Consider the following 15,716-nt stretch of genomic DNA (forward strand, 5'->3'; position numbering starts at 1 on the left):
GAAGGTTTTTTCCATCTTGAGGCGTGTATAGATAAAATATTTAGATTATTTTCAAAATTCAGTAGTTAGATATTTCATCTAAACACAATTAAAGACGCAGGGAAACTGCTGTAATATTTGGAGTGGTAAATAAACCTCTGTAGCAAAGATCGGACGTTTTATTACTGCTAATTCAGCTTGCCACAGACGCGACTATTTCATCTACAGAGAGAGACCTGTGTTAGGAAATGGTAAAAATCTAGCGCATTATTCGACTTGCTAATTTCCTCGTGGCTTGTGCTTGCACTCCTTTTCGTCCCGTTTGAGTAGCCCTGGTCGTGTGTTGTGTTGGCAGGCGTGACGGTGGTTCCCCCCGAGAAGTGCTCGCGGGCAGAGGGCGCCAGCTGCAGCCACCGCTGCGGTCGTGAGAACGAGCCCGTCTGCGGCACCGACGGCCGCACCTACCTCAACAGGTGCATGCTCCAGGTCGAGGTCTGCAGGTGAGGCAAGCCAGCACCGCACAGCGCACCACGCATGTATACAGGATGTCCACATGGAAGTTACAGTTTCAAAATGCAGCACAGCTATACGTTAACTACGTCCAAGTCGTTCTGGAGTTACTTACGCTCCTGCAACAGCAGTGCTTTCCTGTAGCCATCTGCGTCATCAGCCAACCATCTGAGCGCTGGACGTTCTATCCGAGAAACTCTTTTCTGTATTGAGAGCATTATTGGCCCTCACAACTGAATTTACTGTGGGTTTACGAGGTTATAAAAATATTTGAAAGACTTCATTTTCATCATCGACTGTACGGTTATTAAAATCCACTCCACCAATTTCAACCTTTTGGTCGTTTACAAGTCTGTATGTATTATGTTAGTGGTATATTTGGTCTATTTATATATTGTTTGTAGCTGTTATCCACTTGAAAATGACCAAAAGGCTGAAACTGCAACAGTCGAATTTAATGAACATAGTCAATAATGAAAATGAAGTTTGTCAAAGAATTAGTGGTTGTATTGTACTTCCTTGCGGCACATCCGCTCTTAGTTGCTCCTTTTGTTTCTGTAGAGCAGTCACTATCCAGTAGAAGTACTGTCCTCTGTTATTCAAACATGCATAAAGCTATTCGCATATCTGTGATGATACTCCATATGAAGTTGACATACTACCAGTTTGACCAAAGAGACTGAACTGCTAAGTTGCATGCACTTTACATCATTATCTAACATCTCGATGGAGTCGATTATGGTGTTACACTCCAGATGACAAAGTCCATTTCGTGTTCACTAATCGTAGTAGCCTTGTGGTCTGTAGCTTCTTTCCAGCTAGGCATCCTGTGTCCCTCACGTCACCATCTGTCTGATGGTCCTCAATTGCCTTGTTAAATACCATTTTCTTTGAGATTAAATCCAGTTATGATTGAGATTCTGCGTCTAATACATGGTTTGTGTTAGCAGAACGCTTTCAGAGGTCTATTACCATATCTAAAGTTAGTTAGTTTAGTGTTCCATGAAACATTTTATGATTAATCTTATGTGTGTGAATGATTCATTTCATATTACTATACAAATGTGGCTATATGGTGATTATTCACAAGGTAATTTTTCCCTAATACATATGTAAATCAGTTATTTCTATTCAATACCTTTTACATGTGTATACACGTATAATGCAGAGTGTATGTGTGTATGTCTGGAATCTCCTCCCAAACCCCTGGATCGACTTCAACCAAATTTCACAGAGAATCAGCAGGCCTCACAAGTATCGGTACTGTTGGTTTTATAACCTCCTGGCTCCAATAGAAGCGGAGATATGGGCAAAAAGTTTTTATTTTAATCCCTGGAAAATAGGATGCCTAACACAACATATACACTGTGTGGGAACAGTATTGGCCTGCCAAATCAACATTCTTTGCAGGACAGCCTATATTTCAGGAAAAACAATGGTCTTCCAGACCCCAAAATGTAGGCTGCCCTACATGACAGGTTTGTTGTGTCCAAAAGGTATTGACCTGCTTTATCGAGCTGCTTTGCATGGTGGCCTCTATTTCAGTGGCAAGTAAATGGTTTTCAAGCCCTTGGTGTGTAGTGTGCCCTGTATGACAGGCATGCTGTGGGAGTAGTATCAGTCTGCTGTATTGAACTGTATAGTGGGGCCCACACGTGGGCTAGCTGGGGACAGGTTGAGGGAATGACAGAGTAAGGGGAAGGAAGAAATGGAGAGAGGAAAGGAGGGGGAGATGCATGAGGCAGGTGTAAGGTATAGAGAGTTGTTGGGCAAGTTAAAAAGGAGGAGGGGTAGGCAGAGATGGAAAGAGAAAGGAGGGAGAGGGAGAAAGATATAGTCAGAGAAAGGGGGTGGAGGAAATGGACAAAGAGGGGGAGTGGAGGAGATGAATAGAGAGACAGAGTGAGGAGGAAGAAAGAGACAGGTAGAGGTGAGACGATGATGTGAACAGATGGAGGAGGGAACATGTGGATGGAGAGAGGGGGATGATCAGGTTTGTCGAAAGCCATAGGGAAAAGACTAGTATTACATAAATAGAATTCTTCTACAGAACAGAAGGACTCGTCAATGAAAAACTTTTTTCAGTTTGTTTCCAAATTTTATTTCGCTGTCCATCAGACATTTTATATCAGTTTAATTCAAGTTTCCAAACAACTGCTACACAGGGATTATTTAGCAAGTTCACAGCAAAGGACAGGTAGGAAAGACTTTGAAACGTCCCTTCTTATCTGCGCCCAGGACGCGGGAAGTTCCACACGCGGTCACGTGACAGCTATCACCGCACGACATCAATAACTCAACCAACTGCTTCGTAGAGTTGTGTAGAAGAGATTTTTAGTGGTCACGAATTATTTCTGTGCTCTGCTACACATATACTACCAGTTTAAACCAGGCTCACCAAACTCACTTTGAACCGTGAGACCTTGTTAAAATTTTCACTACTCATAGACCACAAATCAGTGCCTTATAGCATCTCACTTCTTTCAAGACTCACAGATCCGACCGCTGGACTGCAAAACGAGCACTGCAAACGTCGTCTCAAATTGGTTTTCTAGTCTGTCTCGTTGACAACCTTCTCTATAAACAAAATAGAATAATTATGTAATGTCAAAAATGAAAATAATCACATGCTTCAGGTTTCCGTTGCAACATAATAGAATTTACTGCTTTCTGGTGTCCCCCACCAAGACGCTTGTTTAACAGCAGTTGCAGCTATTTAACGATTTCGTGCTATCGTAAGCGGCCCCTTTCTAGTATTCCCACGGAATAGCAACTCCCGCCTTGAAGGCAGTCAAATGATTGAGCCGGTTCCGATATCCGCCTCGGGTACGCACATGTAGCTGTTTCGAAACTTGCCTCACGAAGAGACTCAATTTATTTATCACCGATACAACAGACGGCCGACTTGTAAATGCACTCCACAACGCCTCCTCCGCCCCGGGGGCACTAAACTTGAATCGTCCATCCTACAAGGACTGCCGGCCATCCCCACATTTCGCAAGCTCCGAAACGGCTTTCCTCAATTACTCCAACATTCAGACCTCTCGGATAATTAGCCTCGAAGACGGAATTCAAATACTGCCACTGGCGATTTCCAGTTCCCACTAAGAGTTGCTTCCTGCCAAGGCTTTTTAAGTTTATTTCCCACGGCTGCCGCCAGTCCATCGGCTATTCTGCAAAATGCCTGGACCTCAAAAACGGCGCAGTCGGTCCAGACCTCTTCACGTTAGCTGACAGGACGAAAGCTTCCTACCCCCGGATACCGGGAATTAACTGGACGTCTGGCTTACACAATAGCTGCTGGGCGAACTTGGTTTGTGTTTGCTCACTTTTTCCTCTCCATTACCATTCTTCCTTTGTGGCATTGTAGCTTTACTGACCTGAATCGTGTTCCTCGGTAGTCTTTTACTTTATAAAGTACATTCGCCGATTGACAAATACACTTTAAAACAATTTTAAAAAACGCGCCACGGAGGAATTATCTGAATGGGATGGAAATCGGTAGATGTGGTGTACATGTACAGATAAACAAATGATTACAATTTCATAAAATTTGGATGATTTATTCAAGAGAAAGAGCTTCACAAATTCAGAAAGTCAATAAAGCGTTGATCCACCACTGGCTTCCATCCAAGCGGTTATTCGGCTTGGCGTTGATTGACAGAGTTGTTCGGTGTCCTCCTGATGAATGTGGTACCAACTTCTGTCCAGTTGGCGCGTTAGATTGTCAAAATCCCGAGCTGCTTGGAGGGTCCTGCCCGTAATGCACCAAACGTTCTCAGTTGAGGAGAGATCTGGCGACCTAGCTGGACAAGGTAGGATTTGGCAAGTACAGTAGAAACTGTGGCCGTGTGCGGACGGATATTATCTTGCCGAAATGTTAACTGTGGATGGGTTGCCATGAAGGGCAATAAACCGGGGCGTTGAATATCGTCGATGTACCGCTGTACTGCAAGGGTAGCGCAGATGACAAACAAAGGGAACCTGCCATAAAAAGAAATGGCACCCCAGGCCATCATTAATGATTTTCCGTCCATATGGCGGGTGAAGGTTGGTATCCCATCGTTCTCAGGGGCGTCTGCAGACACGTTTTCGCAGGTCACCGTATCTTAGTTCAAGCAGGACGCATCACTGAGAACTATTCTACTCCAATCAAAGAGATTCCAGGCCGAAGACACGTCTGGAGACGCTCCAGACTGCGGTGGAATAACAAACTGACTATTTCGTGAAAAGATCTCGTTGCAACGAAAAACAACTTTGTTTTACTGACTGCCACCCTAGTGCGCTTTTCATATCCATGACACTTTCTCCCCAATTCGCGATATTACAAAACAAGCTGCCCTTCTTTGAACTTTCTCGGTGTCCTCTGTCAGTTCTTCCTGGAAAGGATCCCATACTACACAGCAATACTGACTAATTATGAACTCGGTATTATTCAGCAGGAACATAAGATGGTTTTATGGCATGGGTCGAAGTTCTAGCGTGCACCAAGATTTACAAAAGCCGTCAATATTTCCCTAGACCTCAAATTTTGTAACTGAAATATTTCGTAAACTATTTTAGGAGCGTTGTATATTTTTTAACCAGAAAAATTAGGGCTACGGGACTGCGACACAGGATACTCCTAAGGATTATATTTTAAGATTCGAAAATTCTGGAATACTTACGACGACAACAATTTGAATTAAACAGGCACGTTAATCCTAAAGTAAACAGTCATTAGTGGGGTTCTGAAGCACGCATGGTTTTTATAAATCGTAAATTTCGAATAATTCTTTAAATAATACATTCCTCAATAAAATATTTATACTGTTATTACCAGCAGCCTATAACCTATGCACTGAAGAATAAATATTTTAAAAATACAGCCTGGAAACAATTTGGGGATTTCATATATTCACATTACATGTGTTTCGCATGGAACGGAAACAAAGAGCAATATCATATCCACGATACGAGTGGTGTTACTGGAACTGAACCTTCTCTCCACACAGCTATATTCCAACACGAGTTTCTACTCTGTGCTACAGAATTAAAGGATTGCTTTCTCGAAAACTCATAATTGTATTCCACTGCGATGTACGAGTTTGAAATTTGTCTGGAAGGTGCCTACTACTTTCCTCTGTAATGGTGTAAAAGCACGAGGCACTGCGATATTAGCCTCGGGATCGTCGATGTTTCAAGCAGCAAGGTGTCGACACATACGATGAAAAGGTCAGCGTCAGAAGGACACGGCGTCAGAGGGGTGTAAGCGGTTGCCTGCCTACAGGCAACTAGGACTACTTTGCAGGTTTTCACCGTTAAGGCACGTTTTTAAAATTCTCAATAAATATGTAAGGGAGTCACCAATTGTATTTCTGAACGAGATGGCCTTAGAGGAACCCTTTCCCGTTGTATTTGTACATGTGTCAACGCCGCCTCTGTGCTCTTGCCACAGGAGGGCGTGAAACAGGAGAGCTGAAAAAGCATAAACATACTTTGCTGCTTCCAGTCAAGTTCAAACTTCGTGGAATGTTTTAGGACAGTCCCTAGTGGTTGCAACGTGTACACGACAGGAAAAATTGGACTAGCGCTGCACTCCAATGAGGTGCGATCACGTTAATGGTGATGAAGTCCCACAATGTCGTAAGAGAGGACATTGTCCGCAGCGTCAGAGGTTGTCAAGAATATCTTCCTGTTGCTCATCGCACTGAGAACTCTCGTTTTAGACCGAGAAATGTGCGGGAATCAATGCCGCAGGGAAAGGCCTGGTTTCATTGACGTCCCTTATGCCCAACTCTGAGGCCTTTTCGTGTCGATTATGAGCAGCACTCTGTCTGAAATCAAGGCACCTGTAAGGAAACCATCTGGTTTCAACTCTAGGTGTCGCGGTTCTGACCTCCATTGCAGAGGCGTCAAAATAAGGGGTAAAATGTGGGTAAGAGGGGGTGTGGCGACCATTCCGTGGTTTGACAGACTGACGGTGCAGAACTGTGATGAAATCTGGTGCCAATGTGACATCATTAACCCATTTTACACGCCACATGAACTTCTGAGCTCTGGCCTTTCTTTTCGCATGTGTCGACACCTTGCTGTTTGAAGCACCGTCGAGTCCGAACATGACATTGCAAGGCGGCACGCTTTTGCACCATTACAGATGAAGGTTGTAAGCTCGTAATTACAATCATGGTGATGTGTCATACCACCAACTCCTCTTCTGAGGGGGCCGCGTAGGGTAGCCGCTCGGCCTTAGGCGTCTCGCCACGGTCCGCGGCTTCCCCCACCGGAGGTTCGAGTCCTCCCTCGGGCATGGGTGCGTCTGTCGTTCTTATCGTAAGTTAGTTGAAGTTAGGTTAAGTAGTTTGTAAGCTTAGGGACCGACTACCTCAGCAGTTCGGTCCCATAAGGCCTTACAAATTTCCAAATTTTCTCTTCAAGGACACTCAAAATAATTTAAATATCATGTCCAGAGCAACTCAACGTGAAGTAACACTTAAGCAGAGTGGTTTTAACTGAACTTCAGCTGTGTTATCCATGAACATTGATTCTACTCGTGTAGCCAAAGTTCACAGACGAGCTAGGTCTTACTACCCGAAGTCGCAGAAACAGTGCCGACGTGTCACAGGAGAACAGACCTGGCGGATTAGGCGTCGACACCTCCGCTCCCGTGACTGTGGGCGGGCCGCCGTTCGTTTGAACGCCTCCGACGCTCTCCTGTAGCCTCACGGAGAAGACGGTCGTCAGACCGAGTCAGGATTTCTGGTGCTCTCATCTCAGCGCTCCGCCCAGGAAGACTGGCGGGGGCGCTCCGCGTCGGCTAGTCGTGCAAGTCTCTGCAGTTCTCTGTCTCGCCTCACACTTAGGGAGGAAGGACTAACTGCAATTAATCGGTTGATATCCACACTGAAGCGCCAAAGAAACTGGTACAGGCGTGCGTATTCAAATACAGAGATATGTAAGGAGGCAGAATACGGCGCTGCCGTCGGCAACGCCTATATGAGACTATGTCTGGCACGGTTGTTAACTCGGTTACTGCCGCTACAATGGCAGGTCATCAAGATTTAAGTGAGTTTCAACGTGGTGGGACACAGCATCTCCGAGGTAGCGATGAAGTGGGGATTTTCACGTACGACCATTTCACGAGTGTACCGTAAATATCAAAATCAGGTAAAACATCAAATCTCCGACGTTGCTGCGGCCGGGAAAAGATTCTGCAAGAATAGGACCAACGACGACTGAATCTTTCAACGTGACAGAAGAGCAACGCTTCCGCAAATTGCTGCAGATTTCAATGATGCGGTATCAACAAGTGTCAGCAAGCTAACCATTCAACGAAACATCACCGATATGGGCTTTCGGAGCCGAAGGCCCACTCGTGTACCATTGATGACTGCACGACACAAAGCTTTATGCCTCGCCTGGGCCCGTCAACGCCGACATTGGACTGCTGATGACTGAAAACATGTTGCCTGACCGGACGAGTCTTTCAAATTTTATCGAGCGGATGGACGTGCACAGGTATGGAGTTAACCTCCTGAATCCATAGATCCTGCATGTCAGCAGTGGACCGTTCAAGCTGGTGGAGGCTCTGTAATGCTGCGGGGCTTGTGCAGGTGGAGTGATATGGGACCCCTAATACGTCTAGACACCACTGTGACAGTTTACACGTACGTAAGCATCCTGTCTGATCAGCTGCATCCATTCGTGTCCATTGTGCATTCCGACGGACTTGGGCAATTACAGCAGGGCAATGTGACACACCAAACGTGCTACAGAGTGGCTCCAAGAACACCCTTCTGAGTTTAAACACTTCCGATGCACACCAGATTCCCCAGCCATTAATATTACTGAGCTTATCTGGTATGACTTGCAACGTACTGTTCAAAAGAGATCTCCTCCCTCTCGTACTTTTACGGATTTCTGGACAGCCCTGCAGGATTCATGGTGTCAGTTCCCTCCATCTCTGCTTCAGGCATAAGTCGAGTCCATGGCAGGTCGTGCTGCGGCACTTGTGCGTGTTCGCGGCGGCCCTACACAATATTAGGCAGTTGTATCAGTTTCTTTGGCTCCTCTATGTATTTCGCTTCAATTAATTTTACATACTCGATTATCCTTATAACAAATTATTTCAACTTTTCCTTTTTTTTAAAGCCATATTGAGTGTTGTTCCAGTATCTACACTCCTGAAAATTGAAATAAGAACACCGTGAATTCATTGTCCCAGGAAGGGGAAACTTTATTGACACATTCCTGGGGTCAGATACATCACATGATCACACTGACAGAACCACAGGCACATAGACACAGGCAACAGAGCATGCACAATGTCGGCACTAGTACAGTGTATATCCACCTTTCGCAGCAATGCAGGCTGCTATTCTCCCATGGAGACGATCGTAGAGATGCTGGATGTAGTCCTGTGGAACGGCTTGCCATGCCATTTCCACCTGGCGCCTCAGTTGGACCAGCGTTCGTGCTGGACGTGCAGACCGCGTGAGACGACGCTTCATCCAGTCCCAAACATGCTCAATGGGGGACAGATCCGGAGATCTTGCTGGCCAGGGTAGTTGACTTACACCTTCTAGAGCACGTTGGGTGGCACGGGATACATGCGGACGTGCATTGTCCTGTTGGAACAGCAAGTTCCCTTGCCGGTCTAGGAATGGTAGAACGATGGGTTCGATGACGGTTTGGATGTACCGTGAACTATTCAGTGTCCCCTCGACGATCACCAGAGGTGTACGGCCAGTGTAGGAGATCGCTTCCCACACCATGATGCCGGGTGTTGGCCCTGTGTGCCTCGGTCGTATGCAGTCCTGATTGTGGCGCTCACCTGCACGGCGCCAAACACGCATACGACCATCATTGGCACCAAGGCAGAAGCGACTCTCATCGCTGAAGACGACACGTTTCCATTCGTCCCTCCATTCACGCCTGTCGCGACACCACTGGAGGCGGGCTGCACGATGTTGGGGCGTGAGCGGAAGACGGCCTAACGGTGTGCGGGACCGTAGCCCAGCTTTACGGAGACGGTTGCGAATGGTCCTCGCCGATACCCCAGGAGCAACAGTGTCCCTAATTTGGTGGGAAGTGGCGGTGCGGTCCCCTATGGCACTGCGTAGGATCCTACGGTCTTGGCGTGCATCCATGCGTCGCTGCGGTCCGGTCCCAGGTCGACGGCACGTGCACCTTCCGCCGACCACTGGCGACAACATCGATGTACTATGGAGACCTCAAGCCCCACGTGTTGAACAATTCGGCGGTACGTCCACCCGGCCTCCCGCATGCCCACTATACGCCCTCGCTCAAAGTCCGTCAACTGCACATACGGTTCACGTTCACGCTGTCGCGGCATGCTACCAGTGTTAAAGACTGCGATGGAGCTCCGTATGCCACGGCAAACTGGCTGACACTGACGGCGGCGATGCACAAATGCTGCGCAGCTACCGCCATTCGACGGCCAACACCGCTGTTCCTGGTGTGTCCGCTGTGCCGTGCGTGTGATCATTGCTTGTACAGCCCTCTCGCAGTGTCCGGAGCAAGTATGGTGGGTCTGACACACCGGTGTCAATGTGTTCTTTTTTCCATATCCTGGAGTGTATATCTACATCTATATACATATTCCGCAAACCACCGTACGGTGCTTGTCGGACTGTACCTTGCACCGCTACTCGTCATTTCCTTTCCTGTTCCACTCGCAAACAGAGCGACGGGAAAACGAATGTCTATAATCATCCACAGGAGGCCCAGTTACTCCTATCTTCGTGGTCCTTACGCGGAATGTCAATTGGCGGCAGCATAATCGTTCTGCGCACGGTCTCATATGCTGGTTCTCTACATTTCCTTAGTAGTGCCTCGCAAAAAGAACGTCGTCTTCCCTACAGCAATTCCCATTTGCATTCATGAAGTGTTTCCGCAATACTTGCATGCTAATCAAACCCACCAGTGAAAAATCTAGCCGCACGTCTCCGTACTGATCTGATTTCTTCCTTTAATCCGACGTAGTGTGGCTTTATTGGTACAATACCGGGCAAATGCAATCAGGAAATTGCTTAAAAACACTCGCGTGACCCATCCTAGAACATTGCTCAAGTGTTTGGGGCCCGTACCAGATAGGATTATCAGGAGATATTGAACGTATACAGAGAAGGGCAGGACGAATGGTAACAGGTTCGTTTGATCCACGGGAGAGTGGCACTGAGATGGTGAGAGAACTGATCTGGCAGACTCTTGACCATAAACGGAAGCTATCCCTAGGAAGTCTACTGACAGTGTCAAGCGCCGGCTTTAAATGATGACTCCAGGAATATACCACAATCCCCTACACATCGCTCCCGTAGGGATCATAAGGATAAGATTAGATTAATTACAGGCATTTAAACACTTATTTTCCCTCCCGCCATGCACGAATGAAACGGGGAAAACCAATTATCTTTGGTATAGTGGGACGTACCCTCTTCCATGCACGTCCCAGTGGTTCGAAGAGTATACCGTGTGATCAAAAAGTCAGTATACATTTGAAAACTGAATAAATCGCGGAATAATGTAGATAGAGAGGTACAAATTGACACACATGCTTGGAATGACACGGGGTTTTATTTGAACCAAAAAAATATAAAATTTAAAAAAATATCCGACAGATTGAGCTTCATCTGATCAGAATAGCAATAATTAGCGTAACAAAGTAAGACAAAGTAAAGATGATGTTCTTTACAGGAAATGCTCAATATGTCCACCATCATTCCTCAACAATAGCTGGAGTCGAGTAATAATGTTGTGAACAGCACTGTAAATTATGTCCGGAGTGACGGTGAGCCATTGCCGTCGGATGTTGTCTTTCAGCATCCCTAGAGATATCGTCGGTCGATCACGTTACACTTGCGACTTCAGGTAACCCCAAAGCCAATAATCGCACGGACTGAGGTTTGGGGACCTGGGAGGCCAAGCATGACGAAAGTGGCGGCTGAGCACACGAACATCACCAAACGACGCGCGCAAAAGATCAAAACCCCATGTCATTCCAAGCATGTGTGTCAATTTTTACCTCCTCTGACACAATGCCTATCTTAGCAGTCACAGTATCGCTATTCATACAAGTGTGGCGAGGGTGATCCTGTACAGGGACAGAGCATGTGAACCATCATCGTGACTGGACTGAAAGTGATGGGGCGTGACAGTGGTCATAGTGCCTACAGAAATCGAGAAAACACAGGTAACCTCTCGTTTTCAGTCGAGCTTGGCAGAAATCAGAAGTGTAACAGAACACGTCTGAACCGCTCCTCAGCGAGGCAGCTTCTGGTCAGTGGACGCACCGCGCCTGTTTCTGGGCACGCTTTGTGCCGCTGACAGTAACTGTCTTTGTGCAAAGGCAGGTGTGTGTCGCGTCTGAACAGCAACTCCTTGTGTGTGGGAGGTATGCGGAAGCGCGGACGAGCAAACTGACGGGAGGCGAGGCACTCGCCCCTGTGCGCGGGTGGTAGAGAACAGTTAGGGAGGGCACTCTGGATGTGCTCCGCTGGGCCGTCCTGGAGGGGGGAGGAGGGGGAGGAAGTGGTATGCAGAGAGCGGCGGGCCAGCTGCCGCGGCTCCAGACGCCCGGGCCCCGCACACAACCGGTTCCCGCGGCCGCTGAGTCAGCCCGCGGGGCCCGCGACGTGCCGGCCGTCGCTCTCGCCGTCATCTGATCGGGCCGGGCGGCGCACACACGTCTGGCCCGCCTCCCGCTGCACCGCGCCGTCTATCAGATGCACGTGAGACACTTCTGAGGGGCCCGCCGGCTGGGGGATGCGGGAGGCGCGCGCCGTCCGTGACTCCGTGCACTCGCCTGCCTCTCCTTGCCGGGCCAGTCTGAACACTTCACAGGACCAACTATGAGGGGTCGGAAACACTCACGGTCAAAATTACTGTGCTCTACATTATAATCGCAGCTTCAGGAAGGATAGCGAATGACTAAATTTTACACTGATGTCTTCAGTCCTGAGAGTGGTTTCATGCAGCTCTCCATGCTACTCTATCCTGTGCAAGCTTCTTCATCTCCCAGTAACTACTGCAACCTACATCCTTCTGAATCTGCTTAGTGTATTCATCTCTTGGTCTCCCTCTACGATTTTCACACTCCACTCTGCCCTCCAATACTAAATTGGTGATCCCTTGATGCCTCAGAAAATGCCTTAGCAACCGATCCCTTCTTCTAGTCAAGTTGTGCCACAAACTTCTCTTCTCCCCAATTCTATTCAATACCTCCTCATTAGTTATGTGATCTACCCATCTAATCTTCAGCATTATTCTGTAGCACCACATTTCTAAAGCTTCTATTGTCTTCTTGTCCAAACTATTTATCGTCCATGTTTCTCTTCCATACATGGCTACACTCCATACAAATACTTTCAGAAAAGACTTCCTGACACTTAAACCTATACTCGATGTTAAAAAATTTTTCTTCTTCAGAAATTCTTTCCTTGCCATTGCTAGTCTACAGTTTATACCCTCTGTACTTCGATAATCATATTATTTTGCTCCTCAAATAGCAAAACTGCTTTACTACTTTAAGTGTCTCATTTCATAATCTAATTCTTTCAGCATCACCCGTCTTAATTCGACTACATTCCATTATCCTTGCTTGCTTTTGTTGATGTTCATCTTACATCCTCCTTTTAAGACACTGTCCATTCCGTTCAACTGCTCTTCCTAGTCCTTTGCTGTCTCTGACAGAATTACAATGTCATCGGCGAACCTCAACGTTTTTATTTCTTCTCCGTGAATTTTAATACCTACTCCAAATTTTTCATTTGTTTCCTTCACTGCTTGCTCAATATATAAAGTGAATAACATCGGGGAGAGGCTATAACCCTGCCTGACTCCCTTTCCAACCACTGCTTCCCTTTCGTGTCCCTCGACTCTGCTATCTGGTTTCTGTACAAACTGCAAATAGCCTTTCGCTCCCTGTATTTTACCCCTGCCACCTTCAGAATTTGAAAGAGAGTATTCCAGTCAACATTGTCAAAAGCATTCTCTAAGTCTACAAATGCTAGAGATGTAGGTTTGCCTTTCCTTAATCTAGCTTCTAAGATAAGTCGTAGGGTCAGTACTGCCTCACGTGTTCCAACATTTCTTCGGAATCCAAACTGATCTTCACCGAGGTCACCTTCTATCAGTTCTTCCATTCGTCTGTAAAGAATTCGCGTTAGTACTTTGCAGCTGTCACTTATTAAACTGATAGTTCGTTAATTTTCACATCTGTCAACACCTGCTTTCTTTGGGATTGGAATTATTATATTCTTCTTGAAGTCTGAGGGTATTTCGCCTGTCTCATCATCTTGCTCACCAGATGATAGAGTTTTGTCAGGACTGGCTCTCCCAAGGCTGTCAGTAGTTCTAATGGAATGTTGTCTACTCCGGCCTTGTTTCGACTCAGGTCTTTCAGTGCTCTGTCAAACTCTTCACGCAGCATCGTATCTCCCATTTCATCTTCAGTTACATCCTCTTCCATTTCCATAATATTGTCCTCAAGTACATCGCCCTTGTATAGACCCTCTATATACTCCTTCCACCTTTCTGCTTTCCCTTCTTTGCTTAGAACTGGGATTCCATCTGAGCTCTTGATGTTCATACAAGTTGTGGTGGACCTGCTTTTGCCCGGTGTAGTGCAGCAACTCCACGTGGCATAGACTCCAGAAGTCCCCTGCATAAATATTGAGGCTTGATGCCTTTATAGCCGGCCATAATTGCGAAAGTGTTGTCGATGCAGGATTTTGTGCACGAACTGACCTCTCGATTATGCCGCATAAATATTACATGGGATTCATCATGTCGGGCGATCTGTGTGGCGAAATCATACATTTGAATTTATTTTGTCCTCATACAGCGCTCTCAACATTGTGTCTCGTAGCAGTAATGGTCCACTCCGCAAAATTCCAACAGCTTCCAAAGCGCGATTGTATCTTGAATGAGCTCAGCTCTCGCCGTCTCGCGAATTTGGATATATCAACACCCAAGCACGTCTCTTAAAAGAAGGTTTTCCATATATGCTGATACGTAACTGAACAGAATCCAGGAAGCTGTCTCTGCGGAACGTTTCATCATTTTCAATGTTACGGAGGCGATAGAGCTTTTTAGAGTTTCATGTAGGTATATTCACTACAAAGTAAAGGAAAGGACCTTTCAAAAATATTCACCTGATTTCAAAAGAGTATACCATATGAAGGTGAAGTTCACGGTGAACATTTGTGAAAAAGTAAATGAAGATTTTGATCTTAAAGATAATTATAAAAAGTTGTGAAGATTGAATGAGCATGCATGTAAAAGAAATATGAGCTTGTAAAATCGTATCACTCTGTTGAAAATAAAATCTGTATAGGACTGCGCATAAGTAGCAACTCGTATCAAGTTTTTACCTTCATTCATGTAGGAGATATATTCTTGTGAAATCGGACTAATCTGTCCAAAATATCCTGTATTTAGCGCAAGAGCTATTCGGAAACTAACTTATGTTAACTTATAAAACAAAGAATCCGTAGAATTATGATTGATTATTTCCTTTCTGTCTCGAGAAATGTCATCTGTTCCCGTCCGATTATCAGGCCATGAAGGGTCGACGATTCCTGTCTAATGACGACGTGCAGCAGGCAGTTACGTACTTCTTCACGCAACAGAACACGGTATTTCACCAAACGAGTATCTTCACCTTGGTGTGCAGGTGAGATGATTGCCACATTGCTCCCGGCTATTTCGCTTGATTGGCGTGCCGATTCTGGACTGTACGTCCTTCCAACGGAAACTTTTTGATCGCCCCTTATAGACTGAACTTTCATTTACCATGAAAGCATAGACATAAATATCTGACAACATTTTCTACCAAGGAATGAAACTGCAAAACAAATTGCCGAAGAAGATTAAAGAAATTGTTAAAACAAACTTATTTAAAACGACAACAAAAAAGTACCTGTTAAGCAATACACTCTGTACTTCGAACGATTGCTTAGATAACACTGAGTAGCGGTGTGGAAAAAAAAAGTGACATATGTGAACAACACAGAGTAGGGGTTTGGTAAAAAAAAAATGTAAAACGTACCAGTGGTAGTAACGATAATAAAACATTTACAATTCCACAAGACATTTTCGCACTTTTTTTATTTTAGGGTAAAACTTACTCCCAAAGCTACCCAATGAATAATAATAAAACTGTGTCCTCTTTTGATCTCGATATCTCACTCTTTATAGAAAGATTCTGACAGTTTTCAGGCTAACAA

General features: G+C 45.8%; 1 protein-coding gene across 1 annotated transcript in view; it reads left to right on the forward strand.

The window, feature by feature from the left end:
* The window catches only part of LOC126278310 (serine protease inhibitor dipetalogastin), a 271,690-nt gene that overhangs the window by 209,423 nt on the left and 46,551 nt on the right, over positions 1-15,716 (forward strand). The window contains exon 3 of the mRNA XM_049978324.1: positions 335-479. Within this exon, the coding sequence (XP_049834281.1) occupies positions 335-479 (145 nt within the window). The remainder of the gene's footprint in view (positions 1-334; positions 480-15,716) is intronic.

The sequence above is a fragment of the Schistocerca gregaria genome, chromosome 6, assembly GCF_023897955.1.
Source record: "Schistocerca gregaria isolate iqSchGreg1 chromosome 6, iqSchGreg1.2, whole genome shotgun sequence".
NCBI classification, from domain to species: Eukaryota; Metazoa; Arthropoda; class Insecta; order Orthoptera; family Acrididae; genus Schistocerca; species Schistocerca gregaria.